Source organism: Lampetra fluviatilis, chromosome 71 (assembly GCF_964198595.1).
Source record: "Lampetra fluviatilis chromosome 71, kcLamFluv1.1, whole genome shotgun sequence".
NCBI lineage: Eukaryota > Metazoa > Chordata > Hyperoartia > Petromyzontiformes > Petromyzontidae > Lampetra > Lampetra fluviatilis.
Window position 1 is genome coordinate 901,457 of NC_136345.1, and position 21,230 is coordinate 922,686.

Here is a 21,230-nt window from a genome sequence, read left to right on the forward strand (position 1 = left end):
GGGTTATTTTACTATACTTCACCACACTGGACAGTGCGGGTTGGTGCAATAGAGGCCCAGAACCAACTCAAATATCCCTTGCCATTGGGAGAAATATGATCCAGCAAGGATTGATCATGGCTGATAATGATTATTGGCTAATAATGGATGATAGTGTTGATATATTGAACAATTGATCTGCAGCAATACTCGCATCTTGAGTACAACTATCCAACAACCATGCTTAGCTGATGATGCATGTTTTCTTTGATTCATTCTTCATCGTCTTCTCGTGGTTCTGCTGTATTTCTTGGATGTTCTCATCCGTGTGCGTCTTGATCACTTGCGTATACTTGCTGAATGTATTCTGCAATTTCTGAAAGAAAACCATATCATGCTCACGACCGAATTTATTTTGTCGAAATAATTTATAGAGGTGACCTCAGGAGGAGGTGAGATGGCTGAGCGGCAGCAGGTTTTCCGCTTGTTGCAGGAGTTCGATGACATCAGCCACCCTGGTAAATACTGATATATGTATTTACCATACACAAATCACTGTTTAATATTCTGTGACATTCTGAAAATACCAGATTGTATGTTCTGGAATGACAGTCCAAATTTTCAAAATTGTATGAATGAATCGACTGACAGGCTGTCCACTTTCAGATTGGGACAGCTGCCACTGCAGGTTCTCTTGGCTAGAATAGCGCAGATGTACTGCAAGGGAGGCACGGTAGACATAATACATATTACGAAAACGACGATGATAAAGGTGATGTGGATGATGATCATCATATCGTTGACAGGAGGGGATAGGCCTGGCCACCAGTATCTGTAGTACCCATGCAGCCCTTTCGTCAGTCCAATGTTGGTTGAGGGCTTCACCAAGCTGTACAAGCCCTGGGGATTATTTTACCCCACTGGTCACTACGGGGTGGTGATAGGAAGCATAGACGTGCCCACCACTTAACCTCGCAGCCGCCTATGACAACTTGTGGTGCGTAGTGGTTCTTGCCCATCCAAGCACTATCCATGATCGTTACTACTCAGCTTGCGAGATCTGCCGATATTGGGCAGATTGTGGGTGATTTTGCAATTGTGTAATATACAATTTCTTCGTGTGGGCACTCGAAGCCCAGATTGGTGCACAATTCTCAAAACAGGAAACTACGAGTGCGAAATCTGCCATATGAAAAGTTTTGGTGATTATCTATAGCATCCGTCTATAGATAATCCAAGTATTTAGGGTATGGCTTGTCTTTGGCACAGTTACCATCGAACGTGACTTCCAAATGGATATTTATGTCGTTGTTATTTAGATGGTAAATTGATACAGTAGTTTTGGAAAGATGGAGCCGTACTCATTACCTTCAGAAGTAGTCTTCTAATACAGATAGGTTTTCCATTAGTGTGTCGCTTAATGATCTTCAGGTGTGTTCCCTGAGAAGCCATCGCTATTTCGTCTTCATAGATACGTTTGCAGGATTATACATTTGCAAGTCGCTGGTGAAGATGACGTGACTTTACCGAAAAAACCTAAGAATATGAATCCTTGCAGTCACGAAAGCTTCAAATCTAGAATGAATGCCATCTACGGGGAGGAATTCCACCTATCTGTTAGAGTTTTTAACAGATAACGAGACAAGAAGTCACAGCTTCTCGAGACGCTGGCCTTCCTCAAGAGATGCCGAGATAACAACATCGCTTTCACACTCACATCCGCTGCTGTGTCCTCACCGAACTCTAAACAGATTTTATTTAAAGCTAGCCTATCACTAATCTCGGAGAGAATAAGGTTACTCCGATCTGAACTCGATAATTTAGACAAGACTCTCTTACAAAGACATTTAATGTTAACACAAAAAATTTCACCTTCCGATTGGAACCACGTTGATAACATGACTTCTGCTTCTGCTGGCTCAATGTCAGCCAAATGCAAAGCTAACCTGATTTCTAAATTCAACCTCCTATCTAAGAAGAAACCAGAGCCACACATCACAAAGCTGGATGTTAACAAGACCGTTATTAATCAGAGTAACATCCCAATTTCTGACAATCTAAAAACGGTACTGGCCAAAGGACTAAATTTCGCCATCACCCCTAAATATATACCAGTAGAGGATGTGATTTCTCAGATTGATGTAGCCCTCAGAGGCATAGGACACATCCATGCGGATGTAGCAAGAGCTGAAATAGCCACTATTCTTAAGAATGCTAAGAAACCCACTAGTAACATTAGCAAAAACGAACGCTCTGAACTCGCGGACCTAATAAAGAGAGATGATATAGTCATCCTCTCGGCAGACAAGGGCAATGCCACGGTCATCATGGATAAAGATTCATACAACAACAAAATCCTGGACCTACTTAATGATGGGAGTTACTCCAAAATTAAAAACGATCCTACTAATAGCCTAACGACAAAAACCAACAAAATCATCACGAGTTCGACTTCCCTAATCAAACCAACCAACCATCCCTCTCTAAAACCATCGGCGGCAAGACCTCCCAGACTCTATGGTCTTCCCAAGATCCATAAAGAAGGCACCCCGCTACGACCCATCGTGTCGACGATCAACTCTCCTACCTACAAACTAGCCCGGTTTCTATCAGATACTCTGCTTCCCTTCACAGGCAAGACCTCTTCGGCAGTACTCAACTCAACCCAATTAGTCTCTATGGTCAAGGACATGGTACTATCTCCTGATGACATCCTCGTCAGTTTTGATGTAGTATCTCTGTTTACCAAAGTCCCAGTACCGGACACCCTAACAATAATTGAGGGCATGGTCCAACATGGATTGAATTCTGATGTACCTGGGCTGGTTAGGCATTGCCTCACCAACACCTACTTTACCTGGAATGGCACGTTCTACAAACAGAATGAGGGTACCCCTATGGGCTCCCCCTTGTCACCAGTGATAGCCAACATTTCGATTTAAAGCTTTCGTGACTGCAGGGATTCATCTTCTTGGTTCTTTCGGTAAAGTCACGTAGAAGGGAAGTAATAAAATAATAAAAATAAAACATAATAAAATAATTCTCACGACGTTTCGGCCACAACGCAAGTAGCCATCCTCAGGTGAAACCAGGTCTGTCGAGGCGACAGCGTCTGAATGAAACAGCACACGTGCTTGGAGCATATATATAAGCTGGGTTGGAAGGGGGGGGGGGAAGGGGGCGCCTTGACAAAATAATTTGCATATCAAGCGGAATCCAGCATACCCATGGGAAATGCAGGTATGTGATTAGTACTACTTGTGTCAGTGCATTATGCAGGATTAGCAGCATCCAAGGGAGTGTTGTATCTATGCCCTGTTTTCCGTTATTAATATTAAGAATAATTAAGAAAAAAATATATATATTTTTTTCATTATATCTATATATACTTTTTTAATTAAATAATGAAAACAACCCACTACAAGCACACCAGGAATCTGTGAAACGGCCATTAAACTGGTAAGAAGTCGGTCACAAAAAGGTCATAGACATCCAGATGGACAAAAAGATGTATGGACTGGCCTCCCAAGACATCTGGAGATGTACAGATAAGGTGCAGAGTAAATAGCGGTTGAGACTTCGCGTTTTCTTAACGTTTTCCTTACCGAAAAGTAGAAACTTGACAAAGATGGTTAACCAACAAACAATAATATTTTTATTAGTAGTATATGTTTCCTACCTACACGACCTTCCTAAAAACTAAAGAGTACGAATTCCAGAAATCTTAAGTGGAAAAATAGTTACACTTAACCTCAGGACATTAAAATATAACTCAGAATAAAACACCAGTCTCTGGAGAACTAAACTTGGCGAAGCCCCAAAATAATAATGTGACGAGGATCATTACGAATATTCATTAAACATAGACGAATGATAACCACGATACTAAGACCGAAGGAACTCATAAAATATAATTCAAGAATAAATGTAACACACAGGACCACATAAATGTATTACAAACATCTCCTCAGCCACCTTTGTCTTCCAGCGGGGTCTGGCAAGCAAGGAGGGAGCAAAAAGGTCACAAGGGGGGGGGGGGTTTGTGCTGACATTGTTTGTTTTCTCTCGCAAGAGACGCGGAGAGAGGAGAGGGTGCTCACGTTTTGAGTTAAACATGGCCGTCTTTGTCTCCCCGCAGCACAAACAGATGGCCCATGAATGCTTGGAGGGTTAGGAAAGGTCGCGAGGAGGAGTCGCGGGGGTGTCTGCTTTTTCTCGCTCTGTTTGTGTTTTGTTGCCCGCTCGCAAGGAATGCGCAGAGGGGAGTCACGTTTTGAGTTAGGCACGGGCGCAGACAGCGAACAGGCAGTCTGGGTTGAGTCGTGCTCAGTCTCGCAACTCGGCTTGCGACGCGGTGTTGCGACGGGGCTCGCAAGAGAGGTGTGGCAGTCGTGCCTCAAGGAGAGATGGGACGACGAGACGTCGTTAAAGTGACAGTCTGAGAGCAGTCTGGGTCGAGTCGTGCTCGGTCTCGCAACTCGGCTTGCGACGCAGCGTTGCGATAGGGCTCGCAAGAGAGCGGGGGCAGATCGTGCCTCGAGAAGTGATGGAACGAGGAGGGGTCGTTCGAGTCGCAGAAGTCTGAGTTCAACCTGGGTCAGGGCTGGGTTTCAGCCGTGCTCCGGCTGGCGGAGCGTCGTGAGGAAACGAAACACCGATGCTGATAGCAGGTGTCGCTTCTCGCAGAACGAAGTTAAGTGCGAGTGAAGCTGGCAGCTGCACGAACAAGGGAAGCACGGAGCAGAGAGAGTGACGAGCGACGACAAGCAATCAACCTGTAAAAGGGCGAAGATCGCCAAGCGTCGACCAAGTGAGCAAAGCAGAGAGCGCGAAGCAGTGGAGAAAGCCTGGTCAAACGGCTGTGAGGGACAGGACAGCGCCATCGAATGCGCCGTGTGTCTAATACACACCCAGATCAACCAGCATCAACCAAAACCGACTCGTCATCCCGCAGTGGAGAAAGAGAGTCAAAGTCTTCCGAACGAGCGCCACCGAGCGCCACCGAGCGCCACCGGGCGCCACCGAGCGCCACCGAGCGCCACCGAGCGCCACCGGGCGCCACCGGGCGCCACCGAGCACCACCGAGCGCCACCGAGCGCCACCGAGCGCCACGAGCGACCGAGCATCTTCAAGGACAGCATCGTGCCAACTCGTCATCTAGCAGTAGAGGGAGAGAGAGCGCAAGAGCAGCACGACTCGGACGTCACCGGGCGTCACCGAGCGTCGTGCCAACTCGTCATCTAGCAGTGGAGAGAGAGAGAGCGCAAGAGCAGCACGACTCGGACGTCACCGGGCGTCACCGAGCGTCGTGCCAACTCGTCGTCCAGCAGTGGAGAGAGAGAGAGCGCACAAGCCGAGACACGCCGAGCGAGGGAGCAGCAGGAGCAGAGCGGCGGCCACGCCCAACCCAGAGAAAACTTCTGGCCGCTGTTCGTATCCTCCCACACCACACAAGCTAACGACACAACTCCCGGCTCTAAGAATTAATTAATATTACAAGGGGACAACGCACACACAGCACGCACACGAATAAGACTTAAAAAAAAAATTGTCATTGCGTTTCAAAAAGGGTTGCCATTTCGAGGTGGTGCGTTCAATATCAACGGATCGTGCAAAGCAGTTGCTGTCGTCGAGTTACATGAATAAGAAATGTTTTAGTCATTCATTTTCGTTAACTGCATAATCACGCCAATGAAGAAGTATTTTTAGTCATTCATTTTCGTTACTGCATAATCTTGTCCATGAATTTATTGACGTATACTTGCTTTCGGATAAGAGAGTGTCATGTGCTTGTTTAGAATAAAATTGCTTAACACCAACTGTTCGAGTGCTTCTTTCCAAGTCCATGCAAAACTATCTTATTCTTGATAACTGTATCCTGCGATGAGATATGAAAATGGAGACCTAAAATATCATAACACACACTAAGATAATCGGTAAACATTTAATCGATGATAATCGTATTATCCTGATTGATATAACAATGGATAAACGAAGCTAAGCCTAATTATCATAACTGCTCACAGTAACATAATCGCAAGCATCCGCATAAATTACTACGCTTATCTCCGCGATTATCATAATTTATGCATATAATTACACACATTATCATAATTTATGCATGTTAATACACACATTAACATAATTAATGCGATTTGCGCATTGTTCTGAAAATTATTAATTTTTATTATTTTCATCAAAATTTCATAACCCGACACATACAACAGGAGGGGATATGGGAAATGCAGATATGTGATTAGTGCTACTTTGCCCGTGCATGATGCAGGATTAGCAGCATCACATGGAGGGGATAGGGGTAGCATTAATAAAGGGAAGAAGTGTTAATAGTATGTAGCTGCAGTAACTAAAACCACCACGTAAACAACTAAAGTATAAGCTACATAGTATCATCATTATACTAAATATACTCTCCAATAAGCTGAGTTACTAACAGTAAGTAATGCATTACAATTCTACGTCGTAAAAAATATAATATGCTTCCATCTAAACTTTATTCTCTTACATCACACGAGTCTACACCGTACTATATATTGCCATAGACAAACCCAAACATTAAATTATATACTGTATTGCTATAAACCACCTTATCCATTGTAATGCTACACTATGTATTATTCTACCCACCCTAATGTATATCACACTGCTGTATATTCACTATACAATTACGATACTATATATTACTTTGTACATTGTATTAAGCATATACATTTTTTAAACTATTTGTTATTATACACTGTACCGTTGACCGTGGTGTGAAAGATACTGAGAGGAAGCAGCAAAATATGTCAATGCAGCGGTGCAAAGAATCCATTCCCTGCGGAGAATACAATGCCAGTGAGTGGAACGCGGTCTGAAAGTCACCGTAAACTTGAATACAATCAGTTAAGATCCGAAATGGTTTATTGCGTCCTTCCAATGATTGCTAAGCCAGAATCTATCTTCTCGGTTGAAATTGTCTCTGTGTTTGTATATGTGAATAGCCTCATGAACGAATCTCTCATGGTAGCCAGATGGCTTGCAGAGAACCTCTGTCTTGGAGAAGTCAATATCATGTGAGTCCACTGAATTGTAACAGTGATCTGCCACGGCTGAGGTGTTTGTCCTACCGTGTTTCAAGTCTGCTTTATGTTCACAGATGCTGTCCGAGACATGTCGTTTGATTTCTCCAATGTAACTGCTACCACAGAGGCAACTTAGTTTGTAGACGCCAGGGTACTGTATGTCTGGAACCACATCTTTAACAGACGGGACCAGATCACGGATTTTATGTACTGTGTTGAATCGGACCTGGATCTTGTGTTTTATCAGGATTTTGGAGATATTTTTTGTGACCCCAGCAAGAAGGATCCCGTTGAGGAGCCTTTCAAGACCATCACCTTACCCTAGATTGCTGGGGTCACAAAAAAGATCTATAAAATCCTGATAAAACACAAGATCCAGGTCCGATTCAACACAGTACATAAAATCCGTGATCTGGTCCCGTCTGTTAAAGATGTGGTTCCAGACATACAGTACCCTGGCGTCTACAAACTAAGTTGCCTCTATGGTAGCAGTTACATTGGAGAAACCAAACGACATGTCTCGGACCACATCCGTGAACATAAAGCAGACTTGAAACACGGTAGGACAAACATCTCAGCCGTGGCAGATCACTGTTACAATTCAGTGGGCTCACATGATATTGACTTCTCCAAGACAGAGGTTCTCTGCAAGCCATCTGGCTACCATGAGAGATTCGTACATGAGGCTATTCACATATACAAACACAGAGACAATTTCATCCAAGAAGATGGATTCTGGCTTAGCAATCATTGGAAGGACGTAATAAACCATTTCGGATCTTAACTGATTGTATTCAAGTTTACGGTGACTTTCAGACCGCGTTCCACTCACTGGCATTGTATTCTCCGCAGGGAATGGATTCTTTGCTCCGCTGCATTGACATATTTTGCTGCTTCCTCTCAGTATCTTTCACACCACGGTCAACGGTACAGTGTATAATAACAAATAGTTTAAAAATGTATATGCTTAATACAATGTACAAAGTAATATATAGTATCGTAATTGTATAGTGAATATACAGCAGTGTGATATACATTAGGGTGGGTAGAATAATATATAGTGTAATATTACAATGGATAAGGTATAGTTTGGTTTATAGCAATACAGTATGTAACATAATGGTTGGTTTGTCTATGGCAATATATAGTACGGTGTAGACTCGTGTGATGTAAGAGAATAAAGTTTAGATGGAAGCATATTATATTTTTTACGACGTAGAATTGTAATGTATTGCTTACTGTTAGTAACTCAGCTTATTGTAGAGTATATTTAGTATAATGATGATACTATGTAGTTTATACTTTAGTTGTTTACGTGGTGGTTTTAGGTACTGCAGCTACATACTATTAACACTTCTTCCCTTTATTAATGCTACCCCTATCCCCTCCCTGTGATGCTGCTAATCCTGCATCATGCACGTGCAAAATAGCACTAATCACATATCTGCATTTCCCATATCCCCTCCCTTGGATGCTGCTAATCCTGCATAATGCACGGACACAAGTAGTACTAATCACATACCTGCATTTCCCATGGGTATGCTGGATTCCTCTTGATATGCAAATTATTTTGTCAAGGCGCCCCCTTCCCCCCCCTTCCAACCCAGCTTATATATATGCTCCAAGCACGTGTGCTGTTTCATTCAGACGCTGTCGCCTCGACAGACCTGGTTTCACCTGAGGACGGCTACTTGCGTTGTGGCCGAAACGTCGTGAGAATTATTTTATTATGTTTTATTTTTATTATTTTATTACTTCCCTTCTACGTGACTTTACCGAAAGAGCCAAGAAGATGATAGCCAACATGTTCATGGAAAAGTTTGAATCAGACGCCATCCAGACATCCACCCTGCGTCCTTCCCTGTGGAAGAGGTATGTGGATGACACTTTCGTCATTTGGCCACATGGCCTCCCAGCATTGAACCACTTCTTGGACCACATCAATTCCAGACACCCATCCATCAGATTCACCATGGAAGTGGAGAAAGATGGTAAACTACCATTCTTAGATATTCTGTTTGAAAGGAGACCTGACGGATCCTTGGGACATTCTGTCTACAGGAAAGCCACCCACACAGATTCCTACTTGAAACCGGATTCCCACCACCACCCATCTCAAAAGAATTATCTCATCAAAACGCTATACCGCAGAGCTCATGGCATTTCTGACCAACACCACCTGGCCAGTGAATTAAGACACGTACATCGGGCCCTCAGGATGAACGGATACTCTGACCGCACCATCCGCCAAGCTGTTTCTCCCACCATACAGAAACAGCCACATGAAACTTCGACCAAAACTATCACGTTACCATACATAGCAGGCGTGACCAAAAAGATCTCAAAAATTCTAAACAAACATAAGATCCAAGTCCGATTCAGCACAGTGCATAAAATCCGTGATCTGATTCCATCTGTGAAGGATGTCATTCCTCACTGACAGTATCCTGGAGTCTACAAACTGAGTTGCAGTTGTGGTGATTGCTACATTGGAGAAACGAAACGTCATGTCTCTGATCGTGTCCGCGAGCACAAGTCTGATCTGAAACACGGCAGAACTGATTCTTCGGCCGTTGCCGATCATTGTTACAGCTCTGTGGGCTCTCATGAAATTGTCTTTTCCGAGACCAATGTACTCTGCAAACCTCCTGGCTACCATCAAAGGTTTGTACACGAAGCCATACAAATATACAAACACAGACATAATTTCAACCGTGATGATGGTTACAAACTGAGTAATCATTGGAAAGATGTGATTAACCATGCAAAAAAGATTTAACTACACATATTTGGACCATCTTATTTGACAGACAACTATTCTTGAGTTACTGTACAGGTTACTGATAGACAGCCAGTTTTGTTTGACCAGGTTTAGCTTCTTTTTTCACACACTGGTTTCCTGCTATAAGTTTTACCCACCAAACAACATAGCAGGAGACTGTTTCTTCCTGACCTGCTTTTGTGCTTTTACCATCTACATGGCAGAGGCTCGGTCTCATTTGCAACAGTTTGTTATGTAGGCTAGCCGTAGTCTCAAGCCGCACCTCACCATAATAAAGGCTCAGTCCTTTGTTATGCAGTCTAGCCGTAGTCTCAAGCTGCACCTTACCATCATAATAAAAAGTGGGCCGTTCCTGGCCCATCCCCCCCCCCTCAACCATTATATATACGGAGTAGTATCTCTTGTAATCTCTCATTTACTTGATACAGCTATCGTTTTTTTTTACCTACGTGACTTTACCGAAAAAACCTAAGAATAGGAATGGAGCCGGTACTGATCCCTGTGGTAGGTCGTCATTGACCACTTTTGTATGTATACTTTTGTATGGCTTGTATTACTAGAAAGGTATACCTGGGAATACTGGTTGATGAGCATCGACTTTTAACATTTTCAGTGCATAGCAGCGCTTGATGTTGCATACTGCCTTGAGAAGGAGCCCTTGTTTCTAAATAGTGTTATAGATGGATGAGAGGTCTATCATGCCGGTACTTTAGTTATATGCTTTTGCTAGAATCCAGCTTCGATATGGCTCGTGAGAAATCAGTCCACGCTCCATCAATTAGTATGCCCTCCCTTACCTGTAACTTGAGGTCTGAACTTCTGGTTTTCCCTTTTTCAGCAGGGCAACGACTATTGCTCACTGCCAGGCTTAAATAAATAGAATTAAAATAAGGCCACTCGACAGTTTTAGCCAAGCAGTCCCAGGTTGTTGAGTAATTAGGGATAAATGTTGTTTGCAGCATTTAGACTATGGCGGTTCGTCATGCATCAATAATCTATTTTCCGCAAAGTACGGACCAGAGAATGTGGAGCTTGTTGGTAAGCTCTTTTTGGTTGCGGTGAGATCTTTGTGTCCATCTTGGTTGTGCTGTGTGTTTATTGTGGCTTTTGTGCAGGTGAGGTGGTGAGAGTCAATGTTGTTGGCAGTAACTTGCAGTGCCTTTTTAAAGGTAGTATGCTGGTACCAAGGTGGTGAAGGAGATTCCACGCTTTGTAGCTGGAATGTGCAAAGTTAATCTCTTCAATTTTTTCTCACCATAGCTATTGTCAGGTCAGATTTAGTTTCCCTAATAGCACTGATGCCTTTGCCGCAACACCAGTGCTTTTGAACTGCTTCCAGGAGTGCATCGTTTGTCAGGTTCTGGCTTCGAGTGTCTGGGCGATGTTTTTGGTGGCTGCTCAGATGACGGCAGCTGCAAAAAGTTTGTCGTTATTTGGCACGGGATCGATGGTTTGTGGCATAATTTATGTTTCGACCTGGAAGGCTGACGAGTTCTTCTTCCGGAAGTTACAGCGGGCAACTGGTTCGGATATGATCATCTGAATTTGACTCATCATGTGGATAACTGCTGGTCAGTGTTGGCTTCTGAGGAATGGTCCTAGAATTTTACTCATTGTGGCGAGTGGGAGGCTATGGTAATTTTTGGAAACAAAGGTAGAGGTCTGGGTTGTACTGCCGTTTCCATCGAGCAGAATCGAAACTGCCTCTATTTATGGCCCAAAAGCAAATGCAGATCGTTTATGGATGACCAGTCCATGAGTTGATCTCCTACTTCATTGTTTGTGAGTAGCCCCAATTGCAGATGGTGACTGGAAAAGTCACCCACGAATACCGTTGGATGGGCTGCACTAGGAATCATTGGCGTTGGCCAAGGACTCTTCAGCGGTTATGACATTTTGGACTCCTGGCTTCTTCTGATGGTGTTGGCCGATGTTTCGTTGGTGGCGACTCTTTCTGTCACCTCATAGTCTGTAAGGGCTTGCTTGATGTAAGTGGCAAGGACCAATTTTAGATGGTTGATGGTGAAAATTAACGTCCTATTAATTGATTTAATAGTTTGAGTCTCCAGCATGGGTTTCCTGGAGCACAAGAACGTCGATATTTTTTTTGGTTTAACACTTGGGGGGCACATCACATTTTATATGTGAAAAGCCTTCCACGAAAACTATGACGGGGAGACAGTCCTCTACTCAGAGCAGGAATCTGCCAAACAACAGGGACTATCTCCTCTTCTAAACAAAAGAAAGAAGGAAGTTTGGGAGCATGACAGTGAGGTGTGGGAAGCTGTAACTCCCAGACTACTGTAGGCTCGCCCCCAATCAATGGAAGTTGCGGAATGGTGGTGTTGGTGGTGGTAGCTTACGCACCCACTGAAGACGAATATCAGTGGAGGGATGCAGGCAAAGCCGATGGGTCAGATGCATTCTATGAGCGCCTGTCACAAGTACTTGCTAAAGTGGCACCTCAGGATGAATTCATCTCATTGGGTGACTTTAATGCCGAGTGGGTCATGACACTGGCACCCAGGCTGGAATGGTTGGAAAACATGAACCACGTCAGTTCAATAATAATGGTAGAAGGCTGCTCGACTTCTTTTTGGGCCCATGTGCTTGTAATTACCAGCACACTTCCAGTATCGGTGGATCCACACAGCATTGATACATGCCTGGTCCAAGCAGGAAAATCTGCTGGTGACAACAGCAGATGAAGGCCCATTTCCTACCGTGGAGCTGGCCATCGGCTTATCATCTGTAAAATGTTATAATCGCTTGCAGCTGGAGATGACATCGCCCCCCTCCTCCTGATGCTGAGGGGAAATAGTTCTGTGTCAGGACTGTGGATCATGCATCTTCCATGGCTGCATTCGATACGTGGTCCAGACCTCCTTAGAAAACTAGGTTCAGGAGGAGATGTTGTGGCTTGGTGAGAAAAAGTGTCAGGCGCACTGCCATAGTCTACAGCATGCCATGTCAGAAGCTTAGAGAGCCATGCAGCACTGCAAGGATAAGTGGCTGTTCGGTTTGCTGAGCAAACGGACGCGGCCTCATTAGCCTGCGATCACAAATCACAATTTAATTCCATTAAAAAAGTAACTTGCAATACCTCATCTATTCCCATTCTTAGAAGAAAGGATGGTGAACTATCTTTGACCCCAGGAACAGGTTTTCAGGTTTTCTGAGCATTTCTCTGAGGTCTTGGGGGAGGGGAAATCCCTCATCTCAGATAACATCATGGGCAAAGGTGGGGATGATGGGACTGCGATTTATCAAATATTGGAAGTAGTCACCCCTTTGAGGGAATTGCTGAGGCGCCATCTATTGAGGAAGTACGGAAGGCGATCTAAAGTTTGTGAACAGGAAAAGCGCTGGTCAGAGTCGATCTCCAAAACGAACTGCTGCGGGAGGGTGGCATTTGTATGCAGACAGTCCTATATGACATGATTACAACCACAGTCTGGACCACTGGATGGGTTCCGCAGGATTGAAATAATAATTCAAGATCGCCTTACCAGGCACGCTGAGGAGAGGCTTGCAGAGCCCCAATGTGTTATCAGGCCAGGGCGGCCTTGCACAGACACCATGTTCCAACAGAACCAACAGCTCTGCTAATTGAGCTGGTCGAGGCCTAAAATCCCATAAATAGGTCAGGGCTCTAGGTTGTTCTTCGTCTATTCAGAATCCCAGACTCTCTGCTCACAATTATTAGGGACCTTCATGATGGTGGGTATGCCCAGGTAAAGCTACGTGGCTGGGAGCCACAGCCATTCCCTGTTCACCTTGGGGTGCGACGGGGATGTCCTCTGTCTCCTGCATAATTTAATAACATTTTCGTCCATGTACTTCGGGAATATTTCTATAGCTTTACTGGAAGAATTCCTATCTGGTACACATACAGCTGATCGATGCCCGGGTGCGGTAGAGGGATGGTTCAATTTTGGTCAACCAAGTTATGATTGCAGAGGATCTGGTGATTGCTGCTTACTCAAAACATGATATGGAGCCTCACTTACTGAACTTCGAGCATGCTATTAAGAGGTGGGGCCTTACCATCAGCCCCACCAAAGTGACGTAGAAAACCTGGTATAATCACCTCGTACTGATTTTTAAGGAATGAAATTTTCTTCTCCTGGTTGTCTTGTTCTGCTTTCATGTTCTTTATCTGCAGTGCCATGATCTTTTCATTCTGCTTGTTCTCTGGAAAATAATTCAACGACATTTATTTACACACCTCCGCCCAACGTCAATGCTTTCTAATGTTGAAAGCGTTTTTTAATCAGCTATGTTTGTCTGCTCATCAGTCGTGCTCCACATAATGTAGAGCATAATAAGGTGTGGAGCCAGGCTGTTAATAGAGGCAGAAGAAGGTAGGCACGAAGTGCCAGTTTACAGAGGTTTTTCCACCAGGATTTGTAGAAGCAGTTTTGGAACATCCAACATACGATTGAAGGCACCCCCAACATACTTTCTGCCCCGCCACCCTGCTGGGCTGTTATTGGCCCATTTTGAACATTTTATTAATTAAGTCTGGCTCTGACAACCATGCAAACCCACTAGAGTATATGACGGCATGTGCAGGGCCATTGGGGGAGAGATTATGCAAGCTTACAAAGCCCCTGGAGAGCAGACCTGTGTCGATGTGTGCAACCGCGGGGTAGAATAATCTGGGTTACAAGGCCAGATCCAAAACAATGTAATTAGTAGTGTCAATTGAAAGTACTGTTTCTGCTCAAGTCAGTGCGGGCACTGAGTGTGCCCGAGTCAGAGGCAGTATACCGTATGCTCAATTGGAATGAATCCCTACCAAATCCCTCCAATCCCATCTTGTGTTATAAGTTCCGTGGAAGTCCTAATACATATTTAAATCTACAAGAGTGACTCTGGGGAGCATGTGAGAATGAGGTGTGGGGTCGTCACGAGATCGGCTCATCACTATCTGGGATGACGCTACACTTTTATAATGGGGAGGTGGGGGGCATGATAACTCTTATAAAGAATTCTATATTAATCCAACTTACATTTAAAGTTATGTTAATATTAGGAGCTTATGCCATTAAAAATGTATCAAGCAGGTGCCTAAAACTTGAGACAAAGCCAATGCTTAAAGGCCTGCGTGCCCTACAAGCACAGCTGCTAAACTACTCATTGTCCTATCGCAGCCTTCTTGCGTACCCAATGAGACTGCTACCATTATTATCACTGATTTAATATTTCCTAAGACATATTAAAATGCACGACATTATCCATGTATATACATGCGTTTTTCTCTTGTTACTGAGTGAATAGACATTGCTGACCTCTTGGATTAACCTGATGCCAATGGCTATTTGTGATTGAGGAATAAAGTTGCATTTTCTTACCCATGTCCTGCTGTTGAAAGCTGGTCAACGTCTTGTCTACTATTAGGATCGCATTACCACTCTCCTTCTTCTGCTCCAGAAATTCCTTGTACATCGTCTCCATCTGCAAAGGTGGAAAAAGTGAAGGTACAGCCTTTTAATTACATTAACACAAGGTTCCACCTGGTCATAAGAAGCCACATTGTGTGAATCTCATGCCCAACACAACTTCATGAACCAGGCTTATGCTGCTGTACAATCTTCTGCTACTGCTATTTATTGGATGTTCCAACACAAAAGGCCATGTACACAGTGACATAGTCTGTGAATTAACTCCACCACAGCTCTCTATACTTCATAGGGGTTGAACTGCATTGTTGTGGATTAAGTGCATGGGTACAATAAGGGCTTGCGTAACTTCAAGTGATGACTAGGGGTTTTATTAAGGTCCTGACGAATTTGAAGACGACTGTTTTCCTCTAATTGAAGGACTTCCTGGAAGTTGCTACAGCATTTCGGCAGATGAGTGGGGGAAAGATGTGTGATAGTACAGGCAGCCAGTATGTTGGGGTCGACTTGAGAATTTCAGTGATACACCGCATTGCATTGTTCAGTTCGACATCAATACGTCGAGTGTGACTACTTCTAGTCTATACTGGGGAAGAGTATTTGGCTACAGAGCACACAAGGGCCATCATTGATGTCCGTAGCACTGGTGCTGATGCTGCCCAGTTTGTGCTTTCTAGTTCATAGCCCATTTTGACCCTTGTTTTGGTCTTGGACACATTTTCAGATAGTCGTGGAAGGTTAGCGTATGGTCTCCAAGATAGGTTGGAGTGAGGTCGCGTCGCACATTGTTGCCACAGAAGGTCGCTTTCAGATTGTGTTTGGCACTCCTATTATCAAGATGAAATGCAGTGACTGTTGTTTTCTGGAGATATGGCTTGAGCCTTCATTTCAGAAAAAAAATCCCCCAATGGTGTTTAGATCTTGGTCATTGAAAGTGGCTGCCAGTGCAAGGTTATCCGCATATAACATTTGCGTAACCCAGTTGATGGCACGTCACTCATGTAGACATGAACCTTGCGGCAATCCATGGTTGAGGAACCAGTGTGAGATAGCTTTGTTGCCCATATAGACACACAGTTGCCTATTGATTAGCATCATCCATATCAGGCGTATTGTTTTGAGGAAAGGAATGGTCCCTGCGAGCTTCAACATCAAGCCCTTAATCCAGACTGTGCCGTAGGCTAATGACAAGTCCAGAGAGGCTGTGCCGGTCTTGGATTTCTTCTAGAATGTGGAATTGATGTGATTCGCAAGGGCAAAACTTGTTCACAGAAGCTGCATCAAGGGCGGAATCTTCCTTGTTCTTCAGGGATCACTGACTCCACAAGCGGGCGGATTCTCTGGAGGATGTTGCATTCCAGATTTTGTAGGTTGTGCACAAGAGTGACATAAACCTATAACTTCCTGGGTCATCAGTTGGCTTGCCCCGTTTGGGAATGCCAATGACTATATTCTTCCGCCATGCTTTTTAGATGAATCCAGTTGTCATGTTTTTTGTGTATAGATTGCCAGCCATTGGAGTTCCCTATGGCCTAAGTAATGTAGAGATTCTGGGGAGCTATACCATCTGTGCCAGCAGCCTTTCCTTTCTTCATTGTGTAGCGCCATTGTTAGGCTGTAAGCATGTTACCATTGGAACTTACCTGTAGTAGCGGACATGTGTCAACAGGGGCTGGTAAACAGGCTAGGTGGGATAAACCGGGCCGTTGGGCCACTAGGATCCCCAGACCCCAAGAGAGGGGCTGGGGGATATTCCAGGGCCCCCTAGACAGTTCCAGAAGGGAGGTGTGGCTAGGGGTGGAGAGATCCTGGAACGGGTATAAATTCCGGGTCCGGCAGTCCTCGTCCACATGAAGACCAGAAGAGCTACCCTGAAGACCTGAAGCGAAGAATCCAGTGGGCAGAACCCGAACCCCTGGCTAGGGTCGGGTTCAGACATAACCAGTGTAGGGTTAGCGCTATAACCAGAGTGAGGGCACGTTAGTCCAGAGGGTCTACCTCCTTAGGATATCGGGTGTGAGGGGTCGTTACCCCTCTGTGTTATGTTCCCCTAGTTGAAATGAACGTGTTGCCTCTAGCGAACCATCTCTCCTTGTCTTGGTCCCACTACAATTACATACAGACCCTTCCTCACTTACTCTGTACTGATGGTGGTGTGGTCTTGTAAATAAATTTAAGCCAATTCTGGTGTAATTGAAGATAGATCCCTCGCTTGATGTTTTTTTGTGAAGGGTCCTTTTGTGTTTTACACTAGTTTGGAGGCTAAAGAGTTGGGCAATCTGCCACTCAAAGTGCCCTACTAGAGCAAGGCCTGTAGCATTGCTATAATTGGGAATCAGAAACATTTCCAACCATTCTCATTGCGAAGATATGGCCACATTTCAACAAAGTAACAAAAATAATTATGTTTTATTTAAATGAACATTAAGGCAGTGCTCATGTTTTGATTACAACCCCGAGTAAGTGGTTTAAATTACACATTTCTCTTGTGGCTCAAGTATATAAGTTCAAAACCCACTATTGACTTCTCCACAATGTGGCGCTCATTTGTTGAGCCCGGAGGGATGATGGATTGAGACAGCTACCAATCAGGATTTGTTTGAGAGTTACTTACTATTCTGCTGAGCCACATGACCAGTTAAGATGTATTGAGTCCAATTACAAGCATTGCTTCATTTATTTGCTTTCTTTAGTGGGTCCCTCATTCCCTCATTAGTAATCGGTGCATTATATATGTGGTTGTTGTGGCAAGTCACCTCGTCTCCGAGCCCTGTAGTCTTATAGTAATCCTCTTCAATCTTCTTCATCATAGCCTGATATTTCCTGAAGCCTCCGGGCTGCATGAAGCCCTGGTACGTCTCATCCACGAGGCAATACAGTTTTTTAAGTCGCATGCTGCACGTTTCCTGTGATCGCTGCTTGTTCTGTGTCCCCAGCTTCAGAAATGTCGTCTTCATGTGCTCCTGTAATCATAACAACACGCATTGGTAGTGATGATGATCCTGGGCTGTTGCAGTAGTGTAGCGTTTTTAACATGGGCCCTAGAGCAAGGATTAAAAAGAAAGGCCCCTGACAAATTGCACTCAGCCTTTCAACCACCCACTCAATCTCTCACCCAGTCACCTATCCTCCAGTTCACTCACTCACCCGCCCACGAAATTGCTTGCTTACCCACACACTCAGAATCAGAATGTGTATTTAGACTGGAAGAATCAGATGAGCTATGGAGCTCTTTTTCACAGATGTCCAGTAGGGGTGGGTCGTAAAGTTAGAACAAAAATCAATATAAATAGATAGGAATTAAAAGTATAGTAAAGCTAAGCATGTAACTAAATATAAAAAATAAGTAAAATTTGCATAAATACATCAATTCCTCCCAATTTTTCAACATCAAATGCATTCTTGGACAAGGAAGCAAAACAACAAAGTCTTAGACCACACAAGACAATACATAGTCCCTCAAAGTTGCACTCAGCCACCTACTCACTGTTATTCATTTATCCACTTTAGTCCAATACGCTTTACAGACGTTAGTGGTTTGAATACTATAGTGTGGTTATAATTCTAGTTATGATCATAGGAGGACAAGTGGAAGTGGTTAAGGAGGGGTTGGGGTAGGAAAATTGATAGGGGTAGTGCTAAGGGTTGGGGTAATGATTGGGTAATTGACTATACTTTGCACGTGATAATCAAATGACATTCCGGTCGCATTTGGCTGAGGCTCTTTAGAATAGTACAAAACTGAATTGTGGAGTCTGCGAATGCCACACCTGATCCTTCCACAAATGTTTTCACTTGAACTTGAGTACTAACCAGCAGAGGCTCCGATGTTTCTGAATTATGCAGCATTTCGTTTTGTGCAAAGCACACGTGCACTGCTCGCATGCAATCTTCGAGGTTACCAAGGCTCTAGATATCTAACTTTAACTTCACTGCAGTGTACAATAGCGTATCATCAGAATATTGATGGAACTTGGTGTCATGCGATGAGATGATATCGCCGATCAGAGAGACATATGTTAAAAATTAGGAAGGGCACGGGGATGGACCCCTGTGGTATGCAGACTCGGCACAGCATAGGCGATGACTTTCGTCACCGAGCTTTACGAAATGTGATCGACCATTCAGGTACGACTCAATCCACCCCAGTGCTGTACCTGATACACCAAACCTTGATCTTATCTACCGATGAGAATATCATGGTCCATGGTATCGAAATTGGCTGCGAGATCGAGGCCAACTAACACTGTGTCGCACCTGTCATCCATGATCTCGTAGAGGTCATCAGTGATTTTTTGTAGATCCATTTCAGTGCTATGGAACTTCCGGTACACCATCTGTAATGGGTTTAATCTGCCCATCGCAGCGATGTGGGGAACTGCTTTAGACAAAGTCAATCTATAACTTTTGAAATCCTATTCAGGTTTGAGACATTTTTCAGGATTGGCGTTATCAGCGCCATTTTGACCTGGTCTGGGAAACAGCCCTCACTGAACGAAAGACTTTCCAGGTGGATAAGCAGTGGTGCAAGTACGTCCCAGCATGATTTGAGAATCAACGTGTGGATGTAGTTGAGCAGCAATGTCTTATTTAACATTGACACCAGGCATAGGTGCCACCAGGTTGATCAAACTCAGATGGCAGACTGGCAAAATGTGATGCCTTCAAGTTATAAACTGCCATCACTATATTATTCACGAAAAGCGTCGCAAGTACTATGCAAAAACAGGGTTTACTAGTTGATGGGTGGTTGGATTGCAGCAGACCTTTCCTGACGTGCCACAGATCATGGGGGATGTGAGCAGACTCATTGACACGCAGAGCACAGAACGATCTGCGAGATTCAATAATGAGTTGGTTGCCAGATCTGCAAGCCACTCTGTAAGCGAGTCTGACAGTCTTGAAACCAGTTTTCTTCCAAAGATAGTCGAGCCTCCTCCACGTCTGCTTTTCAATGATTGCCACAAGTGACAGCCAGTTATGGCGCACTTTCCCCATTTTCGTTTGTGCTTGTTCAGATAGGCACGAGTTATTCATGAACAGCAGTGATATCATATATTAATTGAGTTGCAAATGAATCGATCGTCAATGCAGGATTTAGGCATGCCAATTATGACCGGATCTTCTGATTAGAGTCTCGGTATGATATCGTTGTGATGGGTGGGCGGATTATCGGTTATGCTCCTTTGCACTCTGCGATCTGCAATACCGACATCTTCGATAACGTCGCTCACATTTACTGCATTAGTGGGTGGGAAGATATGATCCAGAATATTTCCCAAGGGACATGTTGCGCCACTGACATGCTGGGTTAAACTGTGATTGTCGATCATTTAAGCGAGATCACTGTTCATGTTACCCCAATAATCAGTGAGTCCGGCACAGTTCAGATCACCACAGATGATGTAGCGAGAGCCAAGTGACCCACAGTCTAACAGACCAGAAAACTTGGAAAAGAATTCCAACAGCGATGAAGACGGCGGCCGATAGATGACAGCGATTGTAAGCTCCCGCGTGTTGTTCGTTATTTTTGCAAGCAGCAACTTGAATTAAAGGATTGTTAATGAGTTGCTCAGGACTTTCACGTAGATGTCTTCATGGTGAATCAGTGTGATCCACCACCATGCGGGCTGCCGGTGCCAGAGGGACAGTAGAGATTGGGAGCATCGAGATACGCCAGAGTATTGCACCTTGATGCCCATAGTAAAGGAGTTTCATAACATGTGTAGTGGTGATACGCGCTGGGGTAGGGATCGGGTGCCAGCGCATAGTGATTGGCTGTGTGTGTGGTGACGCGCGCTGACGGTGAAGGATCAGGGGTCAGCGCGGGGTCGTGGGTTATGTGGTGCTGATTGGCTGTGTGCCGGTGACGCGCTTGAGAGGGAGTGATCGGGTGGCAGCGCGGCGTGATTGGTTGGGTAGTGGAAACACGCGCTGGGGGAAAACGGATCGTAGAAATAGCGCGTCGTGATTGGTTAACTA

General features: G+C 44.4%; 1 protein-coding gene across 1 annotated transcript in view; it reads right to left on the reverse strand.

The window, feature by feature from the left end:
- Positions 1–223: 223 nt before the first annotated feature.
- The window catches only part of LOC144952999 (guanylate-binding protein 2-like), a 96,791-nt gene continuing 75,784 nt past the window's right edge, over positions 224–21,230 (reverse strand). Inside the window, exons 12-15 of the mRNA XM_078883483.1 lie at positions 18,005–18,211; positions 15,201–15,303; positions 13,934–14,037; positions 224–355 (exon numbers count right to left, since the gene is read on the reverse strand). Of these exons, the coding sequence (XP_078739609.1) occupies positions 224–355; positions 13,934–14,037; positions 15,201–15,303; positions 18,005–18,211 (546 nt within the window). The remainder of the gene's footprint in view (positions 356–13,933; positions 14,038–15,200; positions 15,304–18,004; positions 18,212–21,230) is intronic.